This window comes from Haliaeetus leucocephalus, unplaced genomic scaffold, assembly GCF_000737465.1.
Source record: "Haliaeetus leucocephalus isolate CR32 unplaced genomic scaffold, Haliaeetus_leucocephalus-4.0 Scaffold240, whole genome shotgun sequence".
Lineage (NCBI taxonomy): Eukaryota > Metazoa > Chordata > Aves > Accipitriformes > Accipitridae > Haliaeetus > Haliaeetus leucocephalus.
In genome coordinates this window covers 634,608-647,542 of record NW_010972676.1, presented here as the reverse complement: position 1 = coordinate 647,542, position 12,935 = coordinate 634,608, and the positions used below count along the sequence as shown (strand labels likewise).

The 12,935-nt window shown below is 37.4% G+C and overlaps 1 protein-coding gene across 3 annotated transcripts in view; it reads right to left on the bottom strand.

Moving 5' to 3' along the window:
* UGGT1 (UDP-glucose glycoprotein glucosyltransferase 1) overlaps window positions 1-12,935 on the bottom strand; it is a 49,848-nt gene that overhangs the window by 36,359 nt on the left and 554 nt on the right. For all 3 annotated transcript variants that reach the window (XM_010568211.1, XM_010568212.1, XM_010568213.1), the window contains exons 2-11: window positions 10,649-10,784; window positions 10,162-10,300; window positions 8,210-8,292; window positions 7,523-7,653; window positions 6,535-6,647; window positions 5,214-5,388; window positions 3,806-3,902; window positions 2,010-2,088; window positions 1,705-1,805; window positions 739-838 (exon numbers count right to left, since the gene is read on the bottom strand). In XM_010568211.1, coding sequence (XP_010566513.1) covers window positions 739-838; window positions 1,705-1,805; window positions 2,010-2,088; window positions 3,806-3,902; window positions 5,214-5,388; window positions 6,535-6,647; window positions 7,523-7,653; window positions 8,210-8,292; window positions 10,162-10,286 — 1,004 coding nt within the window. In that variant the 5' untranslated portion in view covers window positions 10,287-10,300; window positions 10,649-10,784. The remainder of the gene's footprint in view (window positions 1-738; window positions 839-1,704; window positions 1,806-2,009; window positions 2,089-3,805; window positions 3,903-5,213; window positions 5,389-6,534; window positions 6,648-7,522; window positions 7,654-8,209; window positions 8,293-10,161; window positions 10,301-10,648; window positions 10,785-12,935) is intronic.

The following is a 12,935-nucleotide window of genomic DNA, read 5'->3' as shown; positions in this document are numbered from 1 at the left end:
TCACAGAATGGGCGAGTACAGCTCACAGTTCAGACTAAAAATGCAATGTGTGTGCAATGCCTACCTTAAGAAGCTGTAAACAGCACAATCTTAACATCAGTTAGTGGGAAATAAGACCAGAATTCAGTTTCTTTTTACTCTCAGGTATATCTCCACCTACTCAAAAAGAAGGAGCTCCTATAATAGGACCTCACAACCCAGGTCATGGAATTTGTCAAAAAAGAAATGTATTTCTAGACTGGTTGGGCAGGCCAGATTCTGACTGAATTTCTTGAAATTCATTTAAATGTGCTCAAAACAGTCATTCACAAGTGCAAAAACCAGTGGAATTGCATATCAGTCTCTGAAAAGGGATTGACTGGGCTGTTTGGCAAAGTGGCTCCCAGAAGAAGAGTAGGATTCAGTGAATAGATAAACCTTAAAGCCACCAAACAGAAAACCTATCCAATAAATTCTTGAGGATTTCATGCAAAAGGTTCAGAAGCATTTCACAACAAGATAGCATGCGTAATTCTGTCAAATTTTCCACCAGTCTACATCAACTGCCATCCAAGAAAGACACTGTAAGATCCTCTTTGTAACCACAGGCTGAAGAACTTCTCTGCATAAACATTGCCCAGTGTTTGCTTCCAGCTAAATGGAAACTCAGACATTAACCCAACCAATGCTGCCTGTGTCAGGTTCTGCTCAGAAAAAAGATAGTAAGAAAACTTCCTAGAACTCATAATTATAAGTCACCTGGCCTTTGTAGGAAAGTTCTGACTGAGATCTTTCATGACCATCAAACCATCCACAGGGGGAGCAGTCAAAATGCGAGCAGCAGTTTGAAAACTTAAATCTAGAAGTGAAAAAATAGAGGTCAAGAACTCTAAACTGAAAACAAGCCAATGCAGAGTCATCTTAACTTTAGCTTTCATCTTTTTTGCTTATTTGTTACTTATGAAAATTCATTTTCTATCTGTGCCTTTAGATACTTTTTTAAAAATCTTCTCCCTTGTATTCAACTTCTATTGGTTGCCTTCAAGTAAGTAACCCTTTCAAAATGAACCAATGTATCCCATCTATAGGTAGCTTCAATGAGTCCAGACCATCACCTTTTTTTTTTTTGCTGAGGTGGGAGGATCTGCCCTTCAGAAGGGATCTGGGTACTTGTTTCACAAGCTAGAAATATGAACAGCCATCTGTTGGACATAGGTAGATTCTCTGTGGCTACAACATATGTTCAGCATTTCGAATTACTCTTTCAGAGGATGAAAAGCCTTTCCACAGGCATCTAGATTTCCAGGGAAAAGGTCAGAGTTGCATGCAGATGCATTTGAAACACAGTTTTTCTTTGGTCTTGAGAAATCTCAGCTTTCCACACCAAGAACGTGACCACGGAAAGAAACTTTACATTTCCTTTGCTTTTCTGCTTTTAGCAGATCATACAAGTAGTCAGTTTAAGAGCAAGTGGCTTACTGTACTTCACAATATAGAAAGCAAACCTCATTTCAGAAGTCCTGTGAAACAATCTTTCTAAAAGCTATTTCAACAGGACTCTTACAAAGGCGCTTTAGAAAATCCAGCATTTTCCAATGCAGGAATTTACAGTCAAACTCTCTCAACTGTACGCAGCCACTAGCAACTTCATTTGCTTAGAACACAAGAAGATATGTTTACATTACGTTTTTGCAGTACAATACTGAAAGTCTTCATACAGATTACCTTGTAACTGCCATACTTTCAGTGGTGCCATTTCATTGGTACTTTCCACGAGGTGTCTTCTAAGCTCTTTCAGCTCTTCTGTCAAGTCAGGATACAACTGCCTAAAAGGGTATGAGGGTAAAACTTCTGTGGTTTCCTATAAGTCAGTCTGCTGCTAATTCCAAGAAACATAACATGAAAAGGTATGCTGCTGACACGTATGGATAACCCAGACATTTAAAAAACAATAACAAAGCAAAAGATCAGCATCTCTCCATCAAGTTTTTTGATACGACAAAGACCAACAACTTAAAACTGAGTTTTACCTTAGTTTTCCAAATAGAAATCCTTGCACTTCATCAATAGGGTCATTTTCATCTATTACTGTAGCATTCACATCTGTGCCTGTAGACACACAGAGAAGATCACTACTACCAAGCTATTCAGAAACAGTTCTCACACTCATTTTGACTAGTTTAACAAAACTATACTGCAGTAACCAAAAAGAAGAAAGAAAGGGCAAGTTTCAGGTTTTACTTTTATACTTGTATCCAAGAGATGTTACCTTTATAAATGAACACAGTAACAGCTGAAATAAAACCAAGTTGGATTATTGAGAAGGAAAAGCTTATGATGAGTGGAAATCTCAGAGACCTATGCATTGCAGAGGAATTCACTAGGACCTAGGAGCTTTCAGGACATGCTAGCTTTGTAGAGTAAGTGCTAAGCTTCAGTTGTGAATACAACCCTGATTTTAGCCCAAAAATACTTGATAAAAAATAGTATCTGAGTAAAGTCCAATTCTGGGCTTAAACATCAAAAAGAAATCTGTGCAAAAGACTCACATGATCTCCTAACTAGCTGGACACAAGCCAGCTCCAATCTAGATGTTTTATGCTCAAGTCTAACTAAAGGTCCTGACCTCTTAGATGAGTGTTTGCTTCTGGACAAGCCAAAACAGCACAGGCGTGAAAAAAGACTGCCTAGTCAGAACTCGCCTGGAATCAGACAGGAGCTGAGAAAAACGATGTACCTTTAATGTGCAGTTTACTATCTATGAGCTATTTACAGCTTGTAGCAATGCAAGTAGTTTGTCCATTTTGTAAAACATTCTAGGTTACCACATCAAAACTTCAGAAGTTTACAAATAACAAATCTTCCCCACAATTACCTCCCCCGCACACACACACCTGAAGAGACAAAGGCCTCCAATGCCCTATTCCACAAACAATATCAGGGCTTTTGCATGCCTTTTTGATGACAGATTAATGGAAATTCTCACAAAGTAATAGAAATCTTAAGTTGGATCACCTCCTCTACTGTGTTAGTTGCTCTTAAAATTAAATACTTTTGCAAATATAGACCAAAGGTTTTATGTGTCTATACTCTAGATGGTTGCAAAATATTCTGAGTCAGAGTTTAGATCTGTATTTAGAAGCTGATAAAACTGCAAAATCCTGAAGAACCCAATTCAAAATCCGAGTTCTGTTCTCCACAACTACTACCTTGAACTAAAAAAAAAATAATTTTTTTTTCTTTTACTTAAGTCCAAGATAAAAGCAGGAAATTCTGGGGTTTTGCGTGTATGTGAAAGTCTAAATAAAAAGTATACACGCACACACAGAATACCCTAACAAAATACTTTTGGCAGGTGCATTAGAGTTCGCAAAACAGAGATCAGTGCTCTAAAGAAAGCGGCAAAAGCAAAAAAATCGTGCCAAATTCTATGTTCTGTTTTCCCAAAGAACAAGACCAGGAAACATAATCTGCTCTGAGGATGGATAAGCTAAGGCAAATTAAGGTAGAGGAATTGCTTCACATCTGCAGAGCATTTGGTTATCTGTTAAAAAATTAGTTGCATTAGTAGTGCCATCACTAGGATTTAGTCCAGAGTCACAACTCCATTGTGCCCAGCATTTCACAAAGACAGAAGACAAGTGTCATGGCAAAGATATGCTTCATAAAGAACATAATCTCAAAAGAGAAAGGAGAAGTGATTTCAGAGCTGAAGAAAGAAGAGTATCTGCAATTCAGACAAACAGTCATTCATATTAAGAGAAATATAAAATTATCTTTGCAAAATTAAAATGTTCACACTAAAATAGTTAAAATAATAATTCACCTTTCACTTGTGTATCATCCTTGGCCTTATACTCTGTACTTTTAATAGCCAGTTCCACACCATAGCCAGAGAGGTAGACTTTTTCTTTACTGGGATTCTGTAAGGAAAAGCAAACAGTAAAATATTGCCACTCTTTGTTTTGATGTACAAATTAAAAGCTGCCATTTCCCAAAACTAAGAAATGTCAATCTGGTACACATTTCAGACATAACTGGTAATGCATAAGTGAGAAACAAAAACGAGTGATTCTGCAGTAATACACTGTAGTAATTATACTTCCTATTGTATTTCAACAAAATTTTTGAAGTTCAGAGAGTAAAGATATCTCTATGAACAAAAAAAACACCGAAAACCACAAAGCAAAAAGGAACACAAAACAATGTTTTCAGGATTCAGCGTGTAAGCCAATTAGAGCAGGACAGACTCTTGTCATCAAATCAGATAGAGGAAGGAGAGGAACTTCAACTGTGATGTTCAAAAATGAAACGTTCGCTGAAGAGTTACAACACAGAATTTAAAAAAATGGATAAATCAGTGACTCAGGAGATGCATAATTAGTTCTGACTTTAATGGGAAACAAACATGATCACTTGTTAAAAGTATTTTGAAGTATACAGGAGTCACACAACTGTGTCAAGATCTATTGTGTAATACACCTCATTTTGAATGTAAATACTCTTCCCAACACTGATAAACAAATTACTTTTAAAAAGGAAAGTGGTGTATGCAATGTATGACTTTATTTTATCACAAGTGCAAATGTTGCTAGAAGTGAACCAGCTGATGCTCTTTTTGCATTCAGGTCTGGCTACTTACTTGCTACACTGCAGGTTTTAGAAACATTAAGCAATATTCAGGAAAAAAGTAAACTCAAATTTCTCAGAGCTTTTGAAAAGTAGAGTTAAACTCTAATCCAGTGGTTATGGGCAATTTAGGGGAGGGAGATGGAAACCAGGATAAATTGCACTAGGACTGCTAAGTGTTTTTGTAATAAAATGGCTACAGAAACAATGCCTTTCATTTGAAAATGGTACCTTAAGGTTAATCCCTGCTTTTCATATCAAGTAACTAAGTGGCCTGACTGTGGAAGGATCTGACTATCTATTACCTGTAATCTAATACAGGTAGAGCAACTTTTTTTTTTTTTTTTTTTTAGATTAAACTCCGGAATTTATCTGGAGTTTAACTCTGCATTTGTAAAATCAAATGATCCTCTTATTTAAACAATTGTGAGATTTTAAATATTCTGAATTCCTCAGCTACATGCAATAAAAAATAAACTTTTGAGTATTCCAAATAAATACCAAGCAGTAACACATTTTGCAAATGTCAATTTAAAGGGAACAAACCCAGGCCAGTTACTCCATCCATGTCAAATACCTTTGTTACAATGTGCAAATATACTTACAGCAATATAGTGTCTGAGGACATAAGTGATTTCTCCTGCCTCAGCCTTTAAAACAAGCCTCTTATGGTATCTGTAGAACTCCTCTGAGCCAATCTCAGCGTAAAGTATGACGACAGGACTTTCGGGGTTTGACACCGGGTATTTGTGGTCCCCTTTGAACAAAAATGGCTTTGGCCTATGAGTAAACATTGAAGATTATCACACTGTGATTCATAGCATTTCCTCACTCAATGCAAGACACAAAATTTCTTTTTCTCATGTTTAATCACTGTTCCTGTCTTCACTGAATACATATGTCAAGTTATTCCCACATTACCAAGGTCAGCAGCAATTGATGCATGTTGATAAAGGTTTGTTAAAAATGGACATATGAAAATGAAACAAGTAGTTAGGTGCTATTTTGAATCTACTATGATCCTTATTTTAAAAATTAACCACTTCCCTTAAATTTTCAATTAACTTTTTTTTCCCCCCAATTGTGATTCATAATCTGTATTAAAAAAAATAAAAGTCTAACAGAGCAAATGTCCCAGGAACTCAAATTCAAGAGGACCCTTACCTTGGCTTAGTATACAAACAAGAAAGTGAATGAGAAGATGATTTTCAACTTCTGTTTATAAATTTTGTCTAAAATACAATGAAATATTTAAAATATTCCCAGTGAGTCAGAAGAATAGGATGTGAGCTATAGATGCCATATGTCTGCACATTGACAAAAAAACCCTTATGCTTACAAAACCCAAAACTGCCAAGATTATTATGAAGATAAACAGAAATTTAAGGTTTGTTTGTTTTTTAAAGAGGTATTATGGTTTCTTTTTATTACTAAAAGTTACAATCAAGTTCTGTTCTTGTAAAGAAATCTGAATTTGAAATATATCGTGTGGTAATAGTTTTCTTTGTTAATGCTGAGAAAATTATATAGGGAAGAAATAATATGCATGCTTCAAGCCATTCATGAAACGATCTTCATTATATTAATTATCATTTTAATATGCAGCCCAGCTCTTTATTTCCCTACATACTGAAGACTTTCCTGAGAATTCCTACTGTCCTTCAATAAATTGTTTCCAACTTTTCCCATGCACTTGGAAAGCATTCCTCCTCGTAGCAGAATATCAAAGAGCAAGGGATAAGAAAACAAACATTCCAATCTGGATTATAAGAAATAAGAGACTGCCACTTGATGCAAGCAATGGACAGCATAAATCAATATTGAAGAATGTAGAAACTACTGGTTTATTACAATCTTTTTGTAGCAGTAAGTCTAACTGGGTTAAATTTTAAGAGCTAATCCAATGATAGGAAATTAAGCAAATACCTTTCTGAAGCTGCCTGTAAAAGGTTTCCAAGAGAGTCAAATTCACACGTCGTCTCACCATGCACAGCAAAAAATAGGGTACAGCCTTTTGGTGGAGGTTCATCTGCTGCTATCTGTATTAAAATATTTGTAATAAAGTAAGTTGAATGTTTGCCCTTAGAACAAGTGAAAATGGTAACAGCATAGCTCTGTATCAATTGCTCTTCTTTGACTTCCTAAATTCTAAACTAGTACTTCTTCCCTGCTTATTACATAATCTAAATGCAAGGTAAAAATTGCAAAATTGAGAATTAAGTCTTAACTTATTATAAATAGTTTTCCAGTCTATTACTATTAAGTGTAATATTAGTTCCAGGTGCAAAAAGCGAGGCTTGCAATTGGGGGGTTTTTGGTTGGTTTTTTTTTTTTTTTTGCATTACACATCAGAAACCTCTATATTTGTTAAACATCAAATGATAAAATTATTCCAGATGAAAAAGGAAGATGTCTTCTAGTATTACTTAGATAAAGCACATTATAATGTGAGACAATTTGCAATGAACTGTATGATACCCCAAGTTTGAAAGAGAACAGAGAGTACAACAAACTTCCATTCATGGGTTCTAATCATTAGAGCTATATATTCATGGATTACTACCTTCAAGTAAGTAAAACTGAACAATGGGAACAGCAGCAGCATCACAAGTACCAACAGAGCCATAGGGATTTTCCTCATAAAAATCCTTACACCTTTATTAGTGCAGCAGGCATCAAAGATACACAGACATTTCAAAGTCCCAATTCTTCAATCTACTCCGGACAAATGGATTGAAATTCGGTACCCAATGAAATTAGAGTATACATGCACTCTTCAGCTGAGGTTTATGAAGCACTTTATCAAAAACCTTGAACCGATTTTCTCAAATGTCTCCTTACACAGCTCACTCCTTCCTGGGCCTTACATAATGCTCTACAAATCGTTTGAGGAGTTCCCCTGTGCTGTACTAACCTGTTGAAAAGCTTGAACTGTTGCAGAATAAGAGCGTAAAGACAAGGAAAATTTCAACAAATTCTGCTGCAAAGGTGACAGGCTCTGACAGGCTACTTTCAGCATTTCATGGTAAGAAGAATAATCACTACCTGCAAAGTCAAAGTACAAGCAGTTATCCTTCCATACCATGTTCTCATTGAAGAGGGACTTTTCATCTTAATTGTGATTTATACTAACAGAAGCCCATTACATTAATTGTAAATATGCACATGACTGTTCCTCCTCGATCTTCATTACAGCCAGTTCTACAGATGGATGAGAGTGAACTTCAATAGAGGTCCATGAGAGTACACTTATATACATTCCTGAGGATGTAAACATATGCTTGGGGAGGAGGGAAACAGTTAAAAGCTCCCATTTAATTTCAGTTGAGAAATAAAAACACAGAGAAAAAGCATTTATAATATTTTATACTTCATGTTGAAAAAGAAACTGGCAAGCAAAACATGTTTCAGACTTGTCCACGACAGCTTTTGTCAAACAGATATCCAAAAGCATTGAGCACTTCACAGTAAAAACATCACTGGAATCAGTCCTCATCTGACTTAGTATTATACTAACACAACGGAAGACAAAACATTGTAGTATATTTTTCAACCATGTCAACTATCAGTCATCATCAAGAAGAATATTATGAAAACTTACCATCATGTTCAGATGTCTTAATATTTTGACTGGCTTCAACAAAATTCCAGAATTTTTCTTGACCTTCTTCTGATAAAAATTCACTGAGTAAGAAGAAAAGAGTTAGCTAGATCTATGAATTTTCTCTCAAGTTACAATTCTAATACTTTGTGAAGCTTTACAGAAAGTTAGCTCCTACCGTATGTTTACCTATATCAGAAAACCATATGTTACTAGAAAAAGCAGACCAGGAAAGCTAAAAAATAAAGCAACCCAAACAAATATTTGTTGCAGGCCAGAACAAACACGTAGTACATGAAAGTTTGTAAAGCACCTATTAATCTCGCAAGACCACTGACAGACAGCAGTGCACATGCTGGGAGCTCTCCTCCCTAATGCATATCTTTGCTAGCTATCTTTTAGAAGAAACATACATTTTTTGTTTACTTTGCTGTAACAAACTGTAGTTTGTTGGAACTACTAGCTTTGGTGGGGGTTTTTGTTTGTTTGTTTTTAAATGAGCAAAAGGAGAAGTCACAGCTTCAAATAATGATGTTGTAATTCACCATATATTAAGCTTATGATTAAGCAGGTATACAGTGTTAGACAGTAAAATAATTCTCTAAACATTGCGAACATCAAATACTTCATCATGTCTAAACCTGTAACATGCTTCACATGCTAAAGGATGCTACAACACGAGATCTGGAGCCTACTACCTGCCCCAATAGCTTGTGTGTTCATTTCAACCTGTTCTGACCTAAGCTGGTAAGTACTTCTTGAACAATTGGGTAATGAATTGCAGTGCTGGGCTAAGTAAATTGAACAGGAGGAATGATTTTACACTGCAGTGCTGTATCATTCTGCAGTTCACCCCTACTGACCTAAAGTCTTTGAATGTAATGGTTAGGTTATCTATCAAGCCTGTGGTACATTATTTTAATTATTTGCTTACTATTTCACAGTCTCTTATGGTAAGCTTTTCCCCAGCAAATGTCTTGCATTGTCAGGGTATTTAAATCCTGGCATTAAGACCTGAGCTTTGTATTTTATTGCTTAAGGATTTTTCAGTCTTCAACTTCTACAGAGAAGGTTACAGAAAAGTAATTTCACCCAGAACACACCTACCCTACCACCCAAAGCCATGCCCATCTCAATGAAACCCGTCAATGCTCAACTATTTTCATGTGAGCCAGTCTGCCATAACACAAGCAGAATTCCGTATTTGGCAGCACCCTTAAGTGATACAAAATTAAGCGCACACACACTTACACAAAAATCTAGGAAATCCTATTTTGCATAGACATCTCCAAAGTAGAATACCACAAAAAGAAATGATGGGGACTTCTAAAGTGCTAAGTAGACTGGCAGTGAAAGGACAGCATTTTGCTTTCTTTTTTCAATAGCATCTTTTTAAAAAAAAAAAAAAAAAAAAAGTCTTTAATACCATAGAAGAAATCTCCCCAGGCTGACTTGCACAACTCTTAACAAAGCAGTTGACTTTAGATAATCAATCCACAACTCACATGAACAAAGGTAAACTCAAGCTTAACTGAGCTAAACATACACAAGCAACAGATACATATCAAAACCTACAATCATTACTGAAGTCAAAAGTCTTTTACTGTGGAATCTTACAAATACCATGCTAAACCTCTCAATCTAGTGCTTTGAGTAAAACTTCATAAGGCAAAAAATACTATGGAATTATTCATTGTTATTAATGTTTTTTCTAATGCATGGTGAAAGAATTTATTATGCAAAAAACCTACTATCTCCTTTAAAATATTCATCCCATCTCCCCAAGCACAGCAATGATCATGTTCAACTAAGTATTACTGTTGCTAATGAATTAGTAACAACCAGAATCCAAAGTACCACAAATCAGAACCCAAAGCACCACAAAACAAATGAAAAAGAGAACACATTACCTCATCCTCTAAGCATATTCTGATTTGTCACAGTGCACTTACCTTGTTTCAAGTAATAAAGGAGTTGAAGACCACTTTGTAGTTAGGGATGTTGTCACAGCCTTAGAATCTCCTCTGACAAGTGAAGAGCTGAACCAGATTCCAAGAAGTGCAATGAGTATTCCCATTTTATAGAAAAAGCCTAAAAAAGATGAGGCAAAAAAAGATAGTTTTGCATTGTCTCTTTTTATAAATACAGAATCTCACATATCCAAATATATTAAAGCATATTTTAAGATTGAGACAAGGATTTTAAGATCTGACTCCTGAGCTGCCATTAAACCTAAATCAATTCCAGCTTCCTCTATGTTTATGCTTTCAAATAAACTTGCTTCTGTTCTAGGACATCCACATCATATACTGCTTGCTTTCAGAAGAGGTATTACAAACTGCCTATCTCAAATTAGGTGGAAAACGAACCCACTTTTCATTTTATGGGAGGTACAGTCACATTTTGTATTTGCACAGGTACACCAGCTAGTGTACTAACCAATGTTAGAAGAGCCAGGCAAGGTTAAGGTTCCCTAGTCAGCCCTTTAGGTTCTGCTGGGTACAGCGGACTTCTTCTCTGGGGAACGAAGAAACAAGCATTTCCTGGATGCACTAAGTACCACCAACTTTAGAAGCTGAAAAATGAACGAAATAATGAAGAGAGACTCAAATGATACAACTTACTGCGAGAAATGAGCCAGGGGCGGGGGGAAGGGGAAGGGCAGAAGCCATTTCTTTGTTGCCCTTCATGTCTACTTTCTTGCCTATATATTCTCTGACCTATTCACCATAACACAGCTGTGTGGAATGTCCTTGCCCACAACTCTTAAGCTTATGGAAGACTTGAATTCTCCTGTTAGCTTTCCATTCCAGTCTCCAAAAATTCAAGGTTTTTTTTCCCCTCTCTGACTAAAGTATAATATACACCCAGGCACTCTCTCACTTCCTAATCCTTATTTGTCTGGATAACTCATTTTCCATTCGTCCCCCAACTGGAAAAATAGGCTACTCAAATTCCCAGTATATCACACCTAACAACCTGCCCAGATCTAACTCATGTCTCTTTTTCATAATGATCTTAATGTAAAATATAGTCTTTGCATATGTGTTGTATATCTGTAGCTCTACCTGTGTGTATACTTATAGATAAAACAACCTCATCCTACTCCCTTTAAAAATTTACACTACTCCAGCTAAACGTTCACCAGCAATGACTCACCCATTGCTCTTCCCATATCTCAACGTCCTTTCTTTCAGAATAAAACCAGAAATGCCCTGCTATAATACACAAAGAGCAACTTGCTCATCTGCACACGACATTTGTTTTACACTGCACCCGTGAAGGAGACAAATGGCATCGCATGACACAGAACAGTTACAACTACCACTCGCTGTGTGCAGAGGAGGAAGCTCAGTCAATATTTGTGGAGTGAAACCTTGGCTTCTGCCAAGCACAACAAAAAAACAAGGTCTGCAGTTCCTCCCAGAATTGGGTCCTTATTCACTGCAAATCATACACAGTAGTTTGGAACATGTAAATTAATATACTGTACTGCATTCTTATGACTCCTAGGCTGCTCTCTCACGCCTGCTTTCCTATTCTGTGAGAGATTGTAATAAAAGCCTTTATCTACATGAAATAGGAGGAAAAAAAGAAAAAAAAAATACACATTTGTCACCTGACACCCAGTTTAGCGAACTGAAAACCTGCAGATCAGAAATATCTACACTCCCTGAATAGTAACAGCCATAAAACAAAAGACCAGTATCTCAAAGAAAAATAAAAATATACCACAGAAAACAGAAGAGGTGAGAGGCACAGGAATGAGCATAAATGACATAAGGAAATCCAGCTGTGCTCTGCGTGAGGTAACAAAGCAAAAACCAATCTGAATAAAGACACTGTAAAGTGGATTTTTTCGAGCCTCATTTGTAAATATGGTTTGAAAAACCTCCTTATTTCTCCTCCAATTACTCAGTTTAAAATACAGTTGACTTCTGGAAACTTGGACACCCAGGCTTAGAGAAAGGAATAAATCATCCCACAGCCACAGGTCCTGCCGGACAGCAAAAGCACTGACCTCTGCTATGTACTGCAAGGTGTGCCTGGCAGCAAGCAGGTGAAACACACCACTTCAGGGAAGGGCAAATGAAAAAAGACCTACGGCTTGGACAATGTTGCCAACTCCCAGTGTCAAGGCCGCAACGCTGAAGTGAGGTATCTGTCTGCACCTAGTATTGTAAGCAGTAAAGATTGCCCGGAGAGCTTCTGCAAGCACGTCTTTTAAAGTGCAGCTATCGTGTTGCTGTACTACGGATGCTGAAACTAAAACACGGTCTTTCACTGATTAGTCCTACATTGCACACTCAAAGAGCTCTGCAATTTGTTCAGACAGTTCTATTCTAACAAACAGAAATAATCTGTTCTAGCTACTGGCCAACACCCAGCATGCTTTCAGAAGAATGTCACACTACACTTCCGACACACGGCACACTAACCGAGTAGCGGCGACGCAGATGCTGCTGCTGATTCGAATAAAACCAAACAAATTGGGACGTCTGTTCGTTAATGGAGAAGGGCCTTTAACCCCCGAGCGCGGCCTCTGAAGCTCGCCAGTCACTCACGGCCGCTGACTGGCCGACACCAGCGAAGGGCAGAGGCCGCACGCCGCTCGAGGGGCCCCGCACTACCGTGCCGCAGCGGTGCCGACAGCGCAGCGACGCTCCTCTCCGCAGGGCCGAAGGGGGCGGGGGGAACGGCGGCGTAGCAGTGCCCGGCCCCGGCC